General features: G+C 40.7%; 1 protein-coding gene across 1 annotated transcript; it reads left to right on the forward strand.

Annotated features, from left to right (window-relative positions):
- The first annotated feature begins 666 nt into the window (after positions 1-666).
- LOC146498987 (uncharacterized) lies at positions 667-8,838 on the forward strand. The gene is made up of 7 exons (XM_085138071.1): positions 667-939; positions 1,399-1,509; positions 1,898-1,985; positions 2,152-2,309; positions 3,566-3,673; positions 4,774-4,860; positions 7,997-8,838. Exons 1-7 carry the CDS (start codon positions 724-726, stop codon positions 8,726-8,728), a joined length of 1,500 nt encoding a protein of 499 aa, XP_084994197.1. The 5' UTR covers positions 667-723; the 3' UTR covers positions 8,729-8,838.
- The last annotated feature ends 10,351 nt before the right edge of the window (positions 8,839-19,189 follow it).

Below are 19,189 nucleotides of genomic sequence, written 5' to 3' on the forward strand. Positions count from 1 at the left end.
TGAATTTAAAAACCTGATGCTGAATGTGACAGTGTTCTGAAATTTACAGTCACTTAGGCTGCTAGAGAAAGAATAAAGAATGAAGAAAGAATGAGGAATGAAGAAAGAATAAATAGCTAGCTCTAGTGTTGTTAATAAGAAAAGTATACCGTATTCAGTTTCAGTTTCTATTTATGATATTGAATGTAAGATTTGGTTTATAATTTTTAAATGTATTTTCATATGTGTGATCTTATCTTTCGTGTGCTCTGTCCAATCTCCTCTGACCCCAGATCCCACCAAGTTATAAATGCATGCTCAACTGTAGGATAGCCGTGTGAGATTAGTTGCTGCTTTGATTACTCGCCATCATTTTTTACCTTTTTGCTGTTTTTATTGAACAAACATTAAGCTTTGTCCTTGATTTAACTCAGTGCCAAGAGTAGATCATATGACCTTCAACAAATTGGTTGCACATACTGATCCAAAAGAAGAGATCGATTGCATGAGTGATTATCTAACGACTGATAAGCTCCGTTGTGCAAGTGTGCACTGTAAATGTTTGTCTGGATGATAGGTGAGCATGACTTTCTGAGAGGTAGGGGTCAATGGTTATATTTACCATTGACAAGAGGTGTGTGTGGGTGGAATGGGGGGGACTTAAACAGTAGCAGAATATAAAATGTGACCTCTCCATCTCTGCACATCTGTGTTTAAGAGAGAGAGTCGTCCCAGGCCTTTACCATGAAGAGCTGCATGCTGTTATTGCTGCTGCTGGCGTTGGGTTGTGTGACCATCAATGGTGCACCAGTGGAGAATGGTGGCATAGAACCAGGCTCGTGTGAAGATGCTTCAACAAAAGCAGCTGCTGAACTGGCTCTTACCAAAATCAACCAGAACAGAAAAGAGGGCTACATCTTCAGTCTGCACCGCCTGTCCAACGCCCACATAAAGAGACATGTAAGCTGAGCTTGCAGTATTATTACTGTATGGTAGACCAGAGCTGTTTAAGGCAGAATTACTTTCTAGCAGAGTCCAGACCAGTTCAGTGTATTTTGGCATTACTGGAATACTGAAATTTATAAAATCATAAAGTGATTTGACTAAAAATCTGGAGAAAAAGTCAGTTAGAAACATTTTCATAAAACAAATATGTTCCAAAAACTTTTCACTGTGATTGGACCGAATGAGACAACAAAAACAAATTAAACCAATGTTTTAAGTAAGTACGACAAGTCAGACTGTTTTTTTTTGTTTTTTTGTTTTTTTTGGGGGGGGGATGCCATGTTAGGCAAATGACGTGAAAAACAAATGACCATGTGATCAGAACATAAATTAAACAAGTAACCACTGAAAATAAATTCGATTAGCGTTTTATTGACTGTACATAATGATTGATTACATTTGTGTGTTTTACAGGGAGAGAATGGTGTGGTCTTCTACCTGAATCTGGATGTTGTGGAGACCAACTGCAGCGTACTCAGCAAGAAAGATTGGAAGAGCTGTGACATTCGTAGTGGCCATACGCAGGTTAGAAAAAACACACACAAACACTGCATGTGCAAATTCTCATCAACAAGTTTACCAAAAATCTGTATGCATATGTAATTAATACATGTGTCAGTCCTGATTTTTTTATTACTGTCTCTTGTGTTCTGCTTAAGGCTTTCTTACAATCTTAAATCTTTCTGTTTTAACATAGTGAGCATCTTAGTTTTGTGTTCCATAAGCAATAGTTCATAAGTTGGCAGGTGAATAAAGATATTTAGTATCACAAGATATTGCCATTGTTCTTTCAACTAACAGTAATACATTTATAAAAAGGTATAAAAAAAAAAATCTAAATAAACTCTTTTGCGAATGTGATGCTGTATGTATGAGCAGTACACTAACATCATGTATTGTATTGTGTTTGCAGGTATATGGACAGTGCAAAGCTGTTATCTTCATCAGTAAGGTACACAGAGTGGTTCGTCTCTACAAATACAAGTGTGCTATCAGACCAGGTATGAAAAATATTACACGTATCAAAAAGAAGTGATTGTGGTTTTCATTCAAATTCAACCATTATATCTACAAAGACATCAAGGTCCAGACTTAGAACATGTTTTTGTGGAGTGCAACAGTCTCTTCATAATTAAAATGACTTTTTGTTCTGCTCAATTCCTGCAGGTAGGGTGCTTCAGTTCTGTGGTGGCTGTCCAGGTTTAACTGACCATAATCACGATAAAGTTCAGAAGGCTGTGACTCAATCTCTGGAGAAGTTCAATCAGCAGAGTGGGCTGGCCAATCGTTTTGCTCTGCTCAAAATCTCCCGTGCTACTTCACAGGTAGGGAGATCAAAATTAAGATGTGTGACATAATGTATCCTCGGCTCTTTTATTGTATAGATATATATTCTCATCATGCACTGTCAAGGCTGAGAATAAGGTGGTAGAATTCCCCTTTACAAATTTACACCGTCATATTTAATGGAAACACACAGAGAAGCTCCTACGCAAAAATTAGATTAAACAACTACAGTAGCCTGTAAGTAAAGTTTGCATAAACTGTGTAATATTTCATAAAGTTTTCTACCAAATCTGGTATAAACAGAAAGGAGGCACATAAATGTTTATGGTAGTGGCACTGCTCTGCCTGGACTGATACTGACTGTATCCATACCTAATCTGGTACTACTACTGTACTGGTACTCTGGTACTTACATTAAGACACATTTTGCTCCACCCACTCTTCCCTGCTCTGCTGTGTTTCATTGACCTGCGGTCACATGACTCAGCAGCACTAAGCAGAACTATGCAGGCTGCAGGAAGTGGAGCAACATATAGAGGTTCCAGGTTCTAAGAAATAAAATGTATACAGTTTTCCATTCATCTTGTCACATTCTAATATTGCACTAAAAAGTATCTCAGTTTTGAAACAACGAGACCACAGCCCAGCAGCCAAGAAGAAACAGACAGAAAACAGAAGAAACAAAGCTAATTTGTTTGTCTCCCCAAATAGTGAGGGCAGATGGCCGCCCCTCCCTGAGCCTGATTCTGCTGGAGGTTTCTTCCTGTTATAAGGGAGTTTTTCCTTCCCACTGGTGATTTCATTACTGGGGTTATCTCTGTATTTTTGTAAGGTCTCTACCTTACAATATAAAATGCCTCGAGGCTATATAAAAAAAACTGAATTAAAATTGATTTAATTTAATTAAACAGAACGGGAAAATTTCCCACAACTTCCTTAATCACACATTTCTGACAAAACTAAGAACAAGAATAGTGCAAAAAATATTTTTTAAAACTTTAATCTTTTTCATTTTTTTGCATTTGGACTATGTCTTACTTTCGTGACAGGGGGCGCTACACCACCTCCAGACTTGCCAATGGTCATTCTGTTAACTAGTTACTGTGTGAAAAAAGAATCACAGTAATTTAGTGGTTATTAAAATGTATTCTATACCAAAACTTTGCTGTATCCCACACCGCTACAGAACATCACTAACTATGCTGCCCCAATTCTCACACATGATTTTATATATATATCAAGTCTCTTCCTTAATTTGGGCTTTTCCTTTCTCTCTTTGTCTTTGTGCGTCCAGGCTGTCGCAGGTAGGATATACCGTGTGGAATACACCATCCAGGAGACCACTTGCCCCCAGAGGGCAGGAGCAGATGAACCTTGCCCCCCCATGGAATGCGAGTTTGCTGTGAGTCTTTAATAAATCTTTCATCTACTAGGTTTTGCCCTGTTTATTCTCAAATGAAATCAAGTTCAACTCACCTTCTCCATCAGGGGATTGTTTTACTTTCTAACAGTGCAAGGAAAAGACCTTCATTTGCTGCTCAAAGCTTAGTATGTTCTAGCTTCATATCAGTGGCTTGTGTATGACAGCAGGAGATTACTTTGATATTTAGTTTGCCTAGTTTAGAAAAAACAACATAAATCTACAAAGTTTTCAGATGCAAATTTGTAGTGTAATGGCATCAAGTGACGATGAGTTGGTCGTAAGGTTTCTAAACAAGAAAACGAAGAAACTGAGATTCTGGATTCATCCAGACATCCATTCGCTTCTGCTTACCCTTTTCAGGGTTGCGGGGGGTGCTGGAGCCTATCCCAGCTGTCGTAGGGGAAGAGGCAGGGTACACCCTGGACAGGTCGCCAGTCTGTCACAGGGCTAACACACAGGGACAGACAACCATTTGCACTCACACCTATGGGCAATTTAGACTTTTCAATTAACCTATCCCCACAAAGTGCATGTCTTTGGACTGTGGGAGGAGAACCCACGTAAACACGGGGAGAACATGCAAACTCCACACAGAAAGACCCTGGCCTGATGGTGGAATTGAACTTACGACCGGCAGCAAGAAGAATTTCTTGTTTTAATCCAAGAGGTGAAGCTGCATCACAGCTGCTTTTGTACATAATTCAGGACGTCAGTGAGGAAGTCTGAGCTCTTGTGGGCAGACCACACCTGAGGAGGCAGAGAAATATTTTTCAGATAGCCGTATGACCCAGAGCAGCTGCTTAGAATTAAAAACCTATTTCCATATCGTTGTATATTCTGTACTGGTATGCCTTTGAGCTGCAAGCACACTTGCCAAATGCAGTGGTCTGATTGGTCCAATCTGTTTATTCACACGCGAGAATCAGAAAAACTGAACTTGATCCAAAAATATTCGTCCAAAAGTATTTTTAAAACAAGAAACATTTGCACAAACTGTACGTGTAAAGGCCTTTACACTGTAGCAAAACCACAGGCATAATTATTGCACTCTTACTTTTTTCTTCTTTTTCTCTCCTCAGCACAAGGGTTTCTGTAAGGCATCCCTCTTTCACGCTCTCAATGGCGATGAGGAGATTGAGGGAGCCTGTGAGATCTATGAGACTGAGGTGAGACTCTTTTAGATGGTTTCGCTGTTTACCTTCAATGTCTTTTTACAGCATAAGAAAATAAAAGGATGATTGGTGGATTGTGTGATTTTAATTTTAATTCACTGCACGCTGTGTTTTGGAACTCACTAAATTAACACAAACTGTTTATACATGTCTTTGCTGTATACCGCCAATGAGGATGTGTTTTTTAAACTACAGAATCAGATGGACACATCCAAAGTTTTGTTAACACAGTTCCCCTAAAGTTTAGCAAACAGATCTGCTACAGTGCTTTAGCCTGTCAAAATTCTCAGTCACACCTGGTACACCTCTATTTTGAAGCTCTAACTGTCCAGATAGAAGAGTTAAAAAATAAAATTCACTCTGTACTGTTGTCGTGTGAAGGGGGACCATAGCTATGGAGGCCAGAATTGCTGTTTGTTATTTTCAGGACTTAAGTGGGCCTTGAAAATCTGAAGATGGAAGCACCAGCCCATATTTTATTCACATGGCCATTAGTGGTTGCAAACCTATAATACAGTCAAAGGAGCTTGCAAAGAAAAGCGTCTGGACTTCTTTAAGTTACTTGAAGACGTTTCACCTCTCATCCGAGAGGCTTCTTCAGTTCTAAGGTCAAATGGTGGAGAGTCCCAGATATAACCCTAGTGGGAGTGTCCCCCCACAGAGGGACAAAAGGACCCCCTGATGATCCTCTAATCGCCTGAGCCAAGGTGTGGAACTGGGTGTGGGTCCCAATCAGCCAGAGTTTCGGTTGAGTTCATTGTGAAACCTGGCCCCACCTTATCATGCGAATTCCTGAGGTCAGATGGCCCAGGGTGTGAGTGGGCGTTAAGGCGTCTGGGAAGGGATCTCAAAACTGGATTATAGATGGCAGAGAGTTGGTGTCGTAAACCACCGCCTCTGTTCAAAGATGGTCGCTCACAGTGGACATAGATGGCTTCTTTCACTCCTCTTTCAAACCATCTGTCCTCTCTGTCCAAAATGTGAACATTGGCATCCTCGAAAGAGTGACCTTTGTCCTTAAGATGCAGATGGACAGCTGAGTCTTGTCCTGTGGAGGTCGCTCTTCTGTGTTGTGCCATGCGCTTGTGAAGTGGCTGTTTGGTCTCTCCAATGTAGAGGTCTGGGCATTCCTCGCTGCACTGTACGGCATACACCACATTGTTAAGTCTGTGTTTTGGCGTTTTGTCTTTCGGGTGAACCAGTTTTTGTCTGAGTGTGTTGCTGGGTCTGAAGTACACCGGGATGTCATGCTTGGAGAAAACCCTCCTGAGTTTCTCTGATACACCATCTAGATAGGGGATGACAATGTTGTTGCGTCTGTCCTTCTTATCCTCCCTCGCTGGTGTCTGATCTTCTTTTCTGTGCCTCTTTGCTGACTTTAAAAACGCCCATTTAGGATAGCCGCACGTTTTGAGTGCTTCCTTTACATGTGTGTGTTCCTTCTTTTTCCCTTCAGGCTTAGAGGGAAGATGTTCTGCCCGGTGGTGTAGGGTCCTAATTACTCCAAGTTTGTGTTCCAGAGGGTGATGGGAGTCAAACAGGAGGTACTGGTCCGTGTGTGTGGGCTTCCGGTAAACTTCGATGTTGAGGTTGCCATTCTCTTCAATGTGCACAGCGCAGTCCAGGAAAGGCAAACAGTCATCCTTCGTGTCTTCCCTGGTGAACTTGATGTTTTTATCCACCGCGTTGATGTGCGCAGTGAAGGATTCCACTTCTTGTGTCTTGATTTTGACCCAGGTGTCGTCTACATATCTGTACCAGTGGCTGGGTACTCTTCCTTTGAAAGAGCCAAGAGCCTTCCTTTCCACTTCCTCCATGTAAAGGTTGGCTACAATAGGTGACACCGGGGAGCCCATGGCACAGCCATGTTTTTGTCTGTAATAGCCTTCGTTGTATTTGAAATATGTGGTGGTGAGGCAGAGGTCTAACAGTGTGCAAATCTGATCGGGTGTGAAGTTGGTCCTGTCCTCCAAGGAGCTGTCTTCTTGTAGTCGTTTTCTGACAGTCTCCACTGCCTCCGTGGTGGGTATGCAAGTGAAGAGAGAGACTACATCAAAGGACACTATTGTTTCATCTGGATCCAGGGTAAGTTTCTGGACCTTGTCAGTGAAGTCGGTGGAGTTCTTGATGTGGTGTGGGGTGTTCCCCACGAGAGGAGCAAGGATGGTAGCAAGGTGTTTTGCAATGTTATAAGTGGCTGAGTTTATGCTACTGACTATGGGTCTGAGTGGGACAGCTTCCTTGTGGATTTTTGGAAGTCCGTAAATGCAGGGTATGGCATCCCCTGGGTAAAGGCGGTGATAAGTAAGGCGGTCAATGATTTTGTCCTTTTCCAAGTCTTGAAGGCACGCTATAACTTTCTTTTTGTAGCTGCTTGTGGGGTCTCGCTTTAAGGCTTCGTAGGTATTGTTGTCACTGAGGAGAGTAGTGATCTTTGTATGGTAGTCTGTAGTGTTTAGGACCACGGTGCATCTTCCCTTATCCGCTGGTAAAACAGTGATGTTGTGGCTCAGACTCAGCTGTCCATCTGCATCTTAAGGATAAAGGACACTCTTTCGAGGATGCCAATGTTCACATTTTGGACAGAGAGGACAGATGGTTTGAAAGAGGAGTGAAAGAAGCCATCTATGTCCACTGTGAGCGACCATCTTTGAACAGAGGCGGTGGTTTACGACACCAACTCTCTGCCATCTATAATCCAGTTTTGAGATCCCTTCCCAGACGCCTTAACGCCCACTCACACCCTGGGCCATCTGACCTCAGGAATTCGCATGATAAGGTGGGGCCAGGTTTCACAATGAACTCAACCGAAACTCTGGCTGATTGGGACCCACACCCAGTTCCACACCTTGGCTCAGGCGATTAGAGGATCATCAGGGGGTCCTTTTGTCCCTCTGTGGGGGGACACTCCCACTAGGGTTATATCTGGGACTCTCCACCATTTGACCTTAGAACTGAAGAAGCTTCTCGGATGAGAGGTGAAACGTCTTCAAGTAACTTAAAGAAGTCCAGACGCTTTTCTTTGCAAGCTCCTTTGACTACGATGACCTGGATGACTGAGAACCTTCACAGACAACCTATAATACACTGTTCACTCTTTAATATCCTACACTCTTTATCTCTTCTCCAGGCTGCTGAGAGGGAGAAGAAGCTCCACCTGCTGGGTGGAGAGACTGACCACAGCCACAATGACACACACTCACACAACCACGACCAAGACCAAACACACGACCACGCACACGATCACACCAAGTGCGGCTCTAATCATGGCCACACCAGCAACCACACTGATGACCGTGATCACCACCACACACATGACCATGCCACAGGCAGCGCCCACAGGCATGCTCATGACCACTCCCATGACCACGGTCTGAATCACGATCACGTGCACACTCATCACGACAAGGCACACAACCACAGCGATGACTCTCCCAGTCACCACCACGACTATAAGCACGCTGAAGGTGTGCACACACATGAACATGACCACGAGCTGGCTTTGGACCATGACCACAAGCACGGTCACCTGCATGAACACGAGCACCACCACCATCACCACAAGCACGAACATGAGAACACACCCCACGATGAACCACAGGGAATAGTAATAGTCCTGCCCGCCTTGGGCCAGCCTGTGACTCTGCCTTCCTTCCCTGATGTCCCAGTTGGTGGCCCTGGAGTTGGAGTCACTCTCCCACTTAAACCCGACCCGCAGATTCCTGGACAGATGGAGCCCACCATCGAGCCCTTCCCAACCTCAGTCTCTGCCCAGTGCCCCACCACAGCGGGAAAGCATAAAAATGTGGATGAACTCTTCTCTAAAGACCCCGAATTCAAGACAGCTACAGCCAGTTCATAAAGCCTATAAAACTGTTTTTAAATACACACACAAAGGCTCAAGTGTAATGAAAAGAAGGGAAACTATTTGGCATTGCATTTTTCTACATTAAACACATTGTCAGCAAAGGACTGCTTGCATGAGTCAATCTTACCATTTCATGTCCTAGAGCAAAAAAAATGTTTTAAATGCACATTTTTTCATAGATTCCACTAAACAACTGATTTGCTTTGGCAAAAGGCTGCTAATATTTTTTGCACCAACCATGCAATTCCCATATAGGTTTCAACTGAAACCTTGCCATAAATCAGCATTTTGTGGAGTTAAAAATTTGTGGCACCTTAAAAATTGAATACAGGTGACAAAAGGTAAAGACATTCTGTAGCTGAGAAGAAGTACAGGTACTTGTTTTAAAAATTTGGGAACTAGCTGAAGTATTGATTCAGCTTCTCTGCAATGAAATGAATAGCTGAATCTCCGAGTCTACACCTGTGGACTAACCAACTGTTTAAGGTAACATGCTAACACGGTTAATGCTAGCATCACTGCATTTAGCCCCACCCTTTTATGCTCATGTTAGCAGTATGTTGTGGAAGTTTTCCACTTAAATAAAGCCTGCAGACGAGCGTTGAGCGGTAGCTAACATTCTTTAATCAATGCACACAAAGAACAGACAACCAAGCTTGATGAAGTCCCTGCATGACCGCGGGACAGACGGTCAGCAGAGTCTCACTGAGCCTAGCATGGCTCTCAGTTAAATACCTTCTCCAGGAACAAAAGGCAGTACACAGCTGTTTCACACCTTAAGGTTCACACTCCCTTGCTACCTCCCAGAGTCCTCGAAGAGACAAAAGACTGGTCCTCTGGAGTTCCTGTTTCCCCCAACATCCTTACTACACCCCCTACCATTTGTCTTAAGTATGAGTGTCAGACATGTTAAAATCCAGTGGCACCAAGGCATTACAATAACATAATGTGATTAATACCTAGGTAAAAGAAATTCCTATACAAGTACTAGCTAGCTAACTTGCTCTTCACAAATAAAGCTTCAAGTTAGTCTCTGCCAAGACTCGATATGAAACTACCCATTTGTTTTGATTACACAAGGGCACACATTTCTGGCCTCTTTAGAATATAATATTGTTTAAAGTAAACATTTCAACTGCAAAGAAAGTTTAGCAAACATAGATTTTCTACTGCGGTTTATGCTGTCCAGATTCTCAGTCACAGCACCCACACCTCTCATTTTAAGCTGTAATAGTGTCCTAACAGAAGATTTAAAAAATAAAAGTCACACTCTGTACTGTTGTTATGAAGATGGCTACAAGAATGCTGAAGGCGTGCACACCTACGAGGATGACCATGAGCTTGCTCTGGGTCCCGACCACAAGCATTGTCACCTGCATGAACATGAGTGCTACCACCATTACTACAAGCATATAAAATATACATATAAAATATGCAAGCTGGCCCATTGTTTTTTACCTGGAGACAGCAGTCGCCCCATTGTTCTGACACACAACACTACACACTAACTACAAAAGGCAACACATTAATTACACACTCCAAACACGGTAAACGTCACAAATCTCTCACTTCTTAAAACTCGCTCTCTCTCTTTTTCTGCTGTCTTTCTTTCTCTCTCTCTCTCTCACCATCACTCCTAAAACTTAACCCTCTTTCTAAATAACCAAATGTCATGTTGCCATATCATTTTTGATTGGTCAACACAAACTGGATGTTTTTTGTTTTTTGTTTTTTTCTTTTGCTCATAAGGAGAGAGTGCTTGCTAGCGCTGTCCTTAGACAATAAACGTGACGAAATTATTGAGGAAAAAACACGCGTATATATTTTTATCATGACTCTGGTTTTACGTGGCCTATCAACACAATTTAAAAACTGGTATATATCACATTGTTGCTTTGTCATCTTGAAGTGGTCATGTGATTGGCTTACCACGACTACTTTATTCTTCCTCAGTCAAACAACAGCACTCTTGCAATTGTTTTGCCCCCGAGCTACAGGTGTTGTGACAAAAAGTGATCGTATGCCAGAAAGTGATTGCCGTCCGCGGGAGCGCGCGCAGCTGCTTAAAGCTGTAGCGCCCACATTACTTACAGCTACTTCCGTGCAACTGATATAAGATGCGATAAGCTGAACACAGCTTCAACCGTCTGTTTGTTGAAAAATAGTAACACGACTGCACCACATTTTCTTGTTAGTAACAGTACTGGCGTTGTAACGATAGAAATAGTAATTAGTTAGATTACTCATTACTGAAAAAAATAATGCTGTTAGTAATGTTATTCCCATCATCCCATTGCGAAAGATTTCACCAGGTCGTGTCAGGGCAGGCAATCAGTGTCTACACTGACCACAAACCAAAGATAGCATTCTTAAAAAAAAAACATAAAATTTAAAAAAAAAATACTAAATGACTGTCCACTGAGAATCCAAAGAATGATGATCCAGCTGCAACGTTACAAGCTTAACGTGGTTTACACTCCTGGTAAATTGATGTCGCACTATCCAGAGCTGAATGGGCTGGCGAACACCAAGATGGATGATGATGTAAGAGCATATGTGAGCATGGTCATAAGTGCACTTCCTGTTGCAGAAGGGAAGATGGAGCTCATAAGAGCAGAGACAAGCAAAGATGAAACGTTACAAACTCGGCGCAAAACCATCATATTCAAGAGTATTGGAACTTCAGAGCAGAACTCTCTGTAGTGGATGATATCATGTCAGGCATTGGAAAATGCAAAAGGAGAGCACGTGAGGTTATGTACTGGCCACGGATTAAAGAAAATGTGACAAATGAAGTGTTGAACTGTTCAGCATGCCTGAAATATCAAGCAAGCAATCCTGCTGATCCACTAATGCCACTCCCAGTGCCAGACTGACCATATCAGAAAGTGGGGGCTGACCTCTTTGTTTTTGGAGGAAAGGACTATATTGTGGTCACAGACTACTTCTCTCTGTATCAACAACAGAGGCTGTAATTACTTCTATGATAGCCATATTTGCAAGACACAGTGTGCCAAGTGAAGTGTTCACAGACAATGGACCGCAATTTTCCAATATTAAGTTTTGACAGTTTGCCAAGGAGCCCACAACATCGAGCCCGCATTACCCACAATCCAATTGACAAGTGGAAAAGTCAGTCCAAACAGTGAAGAGGCTGCTGAGCAAGGCAAGAGACAGTAGTACTGACTTCTAACAAAGCCTGCTAGTATACCGCACAACGCCACAAAGCAAATGCTCCAAAGGAAGATCAACCAAATCATACATCATTCAGGCAGAAGATGATGCTATTCGAAGACAAAATCGCCACGATCTTCTGAACATGTAGAGTAGAATAGAGGTTGGAGGCTGATGAACAACCCCAACACACACTGGAGACACTATCACCTGGAACAGCTACACATACATTAGAACAAACACAGAAGATCTGTAAGACAAGTAAAGCCACCTATGAGACTGATTGAACAGAGGTAAATGTGTTGATACGTTGTTTGGAAGATAATATTGTCATAGTATTTACACAAGTTACACAAAAATTGTGTACTGGTGTTGAACTCATTATGATTGTTGAAAACTAGTTGTGCTGTTAACCTTTAATTGACAAAGCTTGGTTTAACAAGTAAAAGGAGAGATAGTTTATGTTTATGAAAGTAGAATTATTATATTAAAAAGGGATGATATAATGATAACAGCAAAAGCATATTTGCTTAGTATCAGTGTTTGAAGTTGATGTTGTTAATATGCCCAGACTGTAGGGGGAGCAAGAGGTCTAGAGAGGAGTTACCTCACGGCAGACTGGCAGAGTTGCTGTTCACATATGATTAACACCAGTTCGATAAAATACCTTCTCTTCAAGTAATGGTGTTGTCATGGCCCTGAGTCTGACGACTCAGTGTTTTGTGTTTCTTTATGTTATTCTATGTTCTTGTTTATTCTGTTATGTCTTTTGTTAAGGTTTGCCATTCGTTAGGGTTTTGTTCTGTGCCTGCCTGCTCCCACTATATATGTTATATATATAGTTGTACTTCTGCCAATAATCAAGATTATTCGCAAAGAACCATTAGCTTTATAAATCTGAGGAAGTTGAGGAGCAAAAACATAAATAAGTGTCAGGCCTAAAAAATTACTAAAGACTGAGGATTAGTATCTGAAAGTCATGTCCTTAAGAGATGTTTCTTGTTTGTCATGCAAAATATTGGACCAAGCTCAGCACTCACATAGCAGGGATTTCACAATTAGGTGCTGGCTCTTTAGATAATGCCTCTTATCCCAGTGACACACAAGGGGGAGCTTGTTTATTCACCATTGAGAAGACACCCAACACTGTGCTTCCAAGAGGGTCAGTAACCCTGCAGTTATATTCACTTATGGTGTAACATCTCTTTTCCACTATAACAACAGCTGTATGTTAAAACAACACAGCACGATATGCAGGAACAAAACTAAGTAAGTTTCATAACAATAACAGATACAGCAAAGACAATTTCCTTAAACTTAACATGAAGCACAGTTTGCCAGAGGCATGATGGGAGATAACATACAGATTACATTCAGCCAAATCTTGGAGGTTTTGGGGAAGACAACGCTGGCAAGGCCTTTTTTCCTCTATGGGCTATAAACCCACACCTGCCGGGTGCAAGACCTCCGCCCCTTCTTTGAGTATTATGTTTCTCATTGACTAGACACTCAGCTGTGGTAAAAGCACTCTGGGCGGCGACTGTATATGCTTCAGGTCTCTTGGTGAAGTAGCTATGGCAGGAAAATAGCATAACAGTTCCCTAGGTTAGTGGTAGGGAAACGGCCAAGGATGACTACCCCAGCACCTTCCATGGGAGCCCCCACCTGATACTGTTGCAAGTGGGGACCATTCTGATGGCCCCTTCTGGGCAGTGCAAGAATCATACTGATGGAGCTCTACATCTTGGTGATACCCTGGCCAGTAGAACCAGGACCAAAGTCTTTGCAAAGTTATGGTGACTCCGAAGTGACCCGCTGCCACCGAACCACGAACCAGGTGGAGCACATTGGTATGTAGCTGATGAGGCACCAAGAGCTGGAAAACATCACGGTGGCCCCTGTTTGGTTACTCAGTGATTCTTGAGATAAGGGACAAAACGTGTCCGCCAGATAAAACCCAATTTTGGGGTTAAAAATATGAATACAAGTGTTAACCCAACTGACTAAAAGACAAACCAAGGCAATGTTTATGCAACAAAAGTATGATTTTGCATTTTTTTTATACATATATATTTATTTTAAAGGGTACAATAGATTACCAGTACCTTAAAAATCCATTATCCAGAAGCAGGTGTGATAATATTAAAATACAGGGAAAAAAAGTAAAAGTAATGTAAAATTAAACATCATGGCTCTCGTCACTAAGTATTTAAGTCAATAACATTATATAATATCAAAATATGCAATTGAAAAAAAATTTCCCTACTTTTTTAAAAGTAGAAAAGAATCAGGAATTATTGTGGGTAGCTTACACTCTGAGGACCCCTTTACCACTTCCTGTTTGGTACACATGCCATGAGGTCACTCTTGTGATAATTTATTTTATCTTTATTTCATTTATGACACACCTTTCTGATAAAACTCTGTGTCACAACCATAGTGCGTCAACACCAAAGTCGATGTAAACCAAGATTTATTTATTTTGTTTTGTAAAAAGAGCTTAATTTAGGTAGATTGTAGAGGCCATAAACAAATGATGAAAAACAAGATGGCTTCTGTCAGAAAAACATGTGTTATGAGAGAAAGTAGGGTATTTTGTCAACACCATCAGATGTCAACACCATCAGGATTTTTGTCTGACGGTGTTGACCCTTTTTCTAATGGTGTTGACAAATGTCACAAAAGTGTGCTATTCACCATTTATATTAAGTTATTTTTTACTAATATTTCAGATATATTACTTCCTGTGTGTTTTACTGATATTTCTGCTTCACAGATGTGTCAGATATTATCAAACTGGCCTTATCTTGAATCTCATTGTTTATGTATACATCATTAATCCTGTAGGAAAATGCTTAGTACTCTGCATTTAACCTATTCACTCAGTGATGCAGTAGGCAGCTACCAATCCAGGATAGCCGCTGTTCGTTGAACGCCCAACCTTCCGATCATCTGGCATCTACTGAGCTATCTCTGCCCCGAGAGCTGTTTTTTAAGTGATGATGTATGAATCCTGCTTCCGGGCCAAAACTACTCTGTGTTTATTAAGCCTGTTGTGCTGTTAAAATGTTTTAATGCTTTTTATCTTGTTCTATTACATCTGAACAAGCCCCTAAAAACAGTCAGTGATCACTGTCAGCCTAACCATCGGGAACCCTCACGTTAACTTTTATCAAGTGGTAAAAAGTTAGCGTTCATCCTCCAGCTTCACTGTGTTTATGTTATGCTAACATAGCTGTGTCGCTAGCGATCACGTAGCACATCACTATATACCTGCTAGCTATGTTGGAAGTGGTAGCAGAGCTGGTATATCATGTTTAGGTGGAAACGAGCAGTCTAACTTCTAACTCTGTTAAATTTCATATATTCTGTTTTCATGGATGCCTGGATGTTACACCTGGTAGAGCAGCCACACTGATCATTTTATTAAAGATGAAAGAATTTAGACAGTTTGTAACTCTCAGTGATGCCGCAGAGTTCCTTTGACTTTGGGATCTGCAGCGGAGTTTGGACCTGGAAATGGCTAATGACATCAGACTTAAAGACCGGATAGCATTTCTATTGCTTAATGCATAATTGTGTTGTGAATATTCATCCTTAATCTGTAAAAAAGCGTAAGTTTCAGAAAAATTATAGTAATTACAAAATGGTACATTTCAGGCTTGAATAGCAAAGAGGAACCTGTCAGTAGAGGAACGAAAGAGAAGGAACAGGGATGATCAAAAACGAAAGAGAGAAAAAATTAACAGCCAGACTGAGTTTCTCATAAAGGAAAGGGAAAGATGGAGAAATAGAGTGAAAGAGGGAAAAATAAAGAACATCAGTGATCTGAAAGAACGAGAAAAAAGGCAGAAGAGAAGGTTTTGGAAGAAAGCACAGAGAGTCAAAAGTCCAGCAGGGTCTAAACACACAACCACAGAGAACTTTAGGAATCAAGGAGTAGTAGGCAGCTACTTGCTGGTGAACTGTTAAGATGTAGAACTTGACATGTGCAAAAACAGAATTGTTATGATGTGTTTTGTGATATTACAAAGGTTGTTAAGGTTTAATGGTCATTTTTAAAGAAATAAAATCTTGTTTTCTACTAGTGTGTCACCACCGTCAGATTTGTGTCACCACCGTCAGCACCTTGTCAACTGGAGTTTTTGTTTATTTTTCTCTTTTGGAGAACCATATATTTTCCTCCCTCATGATGTTTCCAATAAAAATACGTAATTTTCTCAATAAATGTGTAATTTGCATGCTGCTTAATATGATTGTTTCTTATAGAGATTAAATACAAGCTTCTGAAAATATGTAAGTCTGTAACTCTAATAATAAAAAGCCAAAACAATCTTACTTTTAAATGTGGTGTAATTACTTTGAAAATATATGTGCATAAAAAATAGAATAGAGAAGCTGGTAATAGTCAAAATAGCTGAAACAACTTAATTTAAAATATATATTTTTGCATTTCTTTGTGTCTGACGGTGTTGACAAAAACCTTGCACTTTCCAGCAAAAACATAAATTATTAAAAAAAATTTACACCTGGGAGATTGTACCAAAACATGGTGAGACAGCCAAAACGTTGTGTAACAATTATACGTAAATATGTTTTTGAAAAGTCAAAAAATATATTTTAGAAAATTAAAACCTGTTTTGTCCCTAATCTCAGGACTCACTGAGTTACACTATCCATCCATCCATTCTCTTCTCCTTATCCTTATCCCAAGTGGACTGAAGCCTATCCCAGCTATCACAGGGCAGGATATCATAGCTGGGATATGCTAAATATGTTGCAGGGTTAATTAACTGTGAGAATTTCTATGAGTATTAATTATTAAAAATAAACAATTGTATTTCTTTGAGTCCATTTACCCAGTTCAACAGTATACTATGACCCGTCAGTTTGTCTGAACCAGAAAAGTCTGGCCAGACAGCAGTTTGATTATTCTTACGGGAAGTCTAGCGTCACAGTGCAAACAGGCCCTGCAAAGGAAAATTTTCTAGAAAAAAAAGGATAAACTGTTACTCAGTCTGCTTGCAATGCTTATCTGTTGTGGTCCTTTTTCATCTTTTATATTTTCCGGCCATCGGACCAGGATTTTATAACCTACACGTAATGTATTTTAAGGAAAAATCATCATTTAGACGAGTACTGTAGGTGTCACTGTGTTGAGCATTGAGCTCCAATACATCTCTCTCTCTCTGAGAAAGTGCTTACATAGATTGCCTTCTCTGGCTGGACAATTACATGTTAAAGATCAAAGAAATGCAGAGTGGCAGGAGAACCATGTTTACCTTCATAATATTCTTAGAATAACTGATTTCATGTTCTGAAATATGTTGAGTGCTGTCTTTGTTCGATGAATATAAGCTTATAAGGACTGTTAATAAGCTGTTGTTATTACGAGATTAGAAAAAATCTTTACTTTGTGACTCTTTCAATATGGTCGTCTGACAGAAATATATATTACCTCCAATGTGTTTCATAGTCTGATGAAGGCTAAAAGGATGAAACATTAGCATGTTTGTTGGCTTGGCCAAATAAATTGGTATATTTGAGAATTGTCACACAAGTTTTATGTGTGTGCAACCTATTTCCTTTGGGTATTCAGTGCTGGAGTATTTACAAAATGCTTTGGCTCCACTGTTGTTAGTATCATTAGCTGAATTTGTCAGTTACACTAACTATGAGGATTTCTGAATATTTAAGTTTAAAAAAATAAACATACCCTGTTTCCCAATGCACTATGACCTCTCAGTTTGTCTGAACCAGCCTTTGGCCTGCAGAGCAGCAGATGCCAGCTGTTTGCTCATCCTTACTGGAAGTCCAGCATCAGTTTGCCAAAAGGCCCCACAAAGAACATTTTCAGACTAGCACATGTGTTAATATTAACATTGTAGGTACAAGGGGATAATTATCTGTTTTTGGCTACTCTTGATTTTTCCATTATATTTCAGCTTTAAAAGGGTCAGCCTTGTCGTTTGGTATTATTCTTTCCAGAACAATCTCACGTCTGATTTTGCATTAATTTTTTTCGTTTTGACCTAAAATCACACAAACATAAAATAAGACTAGGAAATTGATTTTTTTTTTTCTGCGAAAACCACAAGCATGTTTAACAAATCATTCTATCAGCTTGTCAATTTCAAAAACCTATGCATACATTTAGGAAACAACAAAGGTATATACAACTATTTACATAATAATGCAGGAAATGCCTCTGGAATGTTTTGTACAAGCACTTTACAGTACAAAAAGATGTTTGTGTCACTCCAAAAAATAGTTCCTGTCCACCAAATGACAGACAGGTAATTCACAGCCTTGTTTACAGAGCCTTAAAATATAAGAGGAGAAAAAGAAAGCAAATACAGAGAGAATTGTTTTTTAAATGTCTATATGTCTCCAGATGAAAGGTGGATCTCTTTACAAACACTGAAGGAGACGAGTTAACCAACTTGGAACTTCCACTGTTGGACGAAGAGGAAGACTCCAACTCTGCAATGTCCCCGCCATTTTATACTGTATAGCACAGAATCACAACTACAGTACGGTCACCTCAAAGCACTGTATTGTAAGGTAAAGACCCTACAATAATACAGAGCCACAGCAATCACCTGGAACCATACCTGAGCTTGTTTACTCTTATTTCAGTGACTCTGACCCCCCTGGACCCTGCCATCCAGTCTGACTTCCCCTTTGGCCCCAAAATCACAGAACTGCAGTTTCCACTGTTAAAGTTTTTCTTGTTGCTTGCATAGCTCAGGTTCCATAAGTGCTCAAAACTTTAGCATTGTTCATGGCACATGTTAATACTCATTGCTCACAGTTCACTTACTTTGAAAATAAACTTTGTTACTTAAACATTAACCAGTTCTCCACCTGCGTCCTGCATTTGAGTCCTTTTCTTCCGAGTCGGCCTACAGCCATGACATAGGCGGGCCCAGAGGCACAGATACAGACACGGACAACAGAAACTCAGTTTTACCAAGACTTTATTTACAGATGTAAACTTGTACACAAAGGAAAATGTACGTGGGGAAACTTGTCATGTGTGTGGTCTTACATTTTGTGTGCTATGCGTGTAATGCATACAGTGTGTTCTGGCCACAAGCAGCTTCCACTCCCAAGTGGTAAATCCTGGCTCGGCTCTTCTTTAGGCAGTCTTCTTCAGAGAGATATGCTGTGGCTCAGGATATAAAGCAGCTTGTGCAAAAAGTTGCTGGTTATATGGTAAATGGTAAATGGCCTGTATTTATATAGCGCTTTTACTAGTCCCTAAGGACCCCAAAGCGC

The sequence above is a fragment of the Neolamprologus multifasciatus genome, chromosome 17, assembly GCF_963576455.1.
Source record: "Neolamprologus multifasciatus chromosome 17, fNeoMul1.2, whole genome shotgun sequence".
Taxonomy (NCBI): Eukaryota; Metazoa; Chordata; class Actinopteri; order Cichliformes; family Cichlidae; genus Neolamprologus; species Neolamprologus multifasciatus.

What these genes read in the sequence shown, in the direction of transcription:
- LOC146498987 (XM_085138071.1), top strand. Translation starts at nt 724, where the DNA reads ATGAAGAGCTGCATGCTGTTATTGCTGCTGCTGGCGTTGGGTTGTGTG. An exon ending in ACGCCCACATAAAGAGACAT is followed by an intron (nt 940 to 1,398) that starts GTAAGCTGAGCT and finishes TGTGTTTTACAG; the next exon opens with GGAGAGAATGGTGTGGTCTT. An exon ending in TCTCCCGTGCTACTTCACAG is followed by an intron (nt 2,310 to 3,565) that starts GTAGGGAGATCA and finishes TTGTGCGTCCAG; the next exon opens with GCTGTCGCAGGTAGGATATA.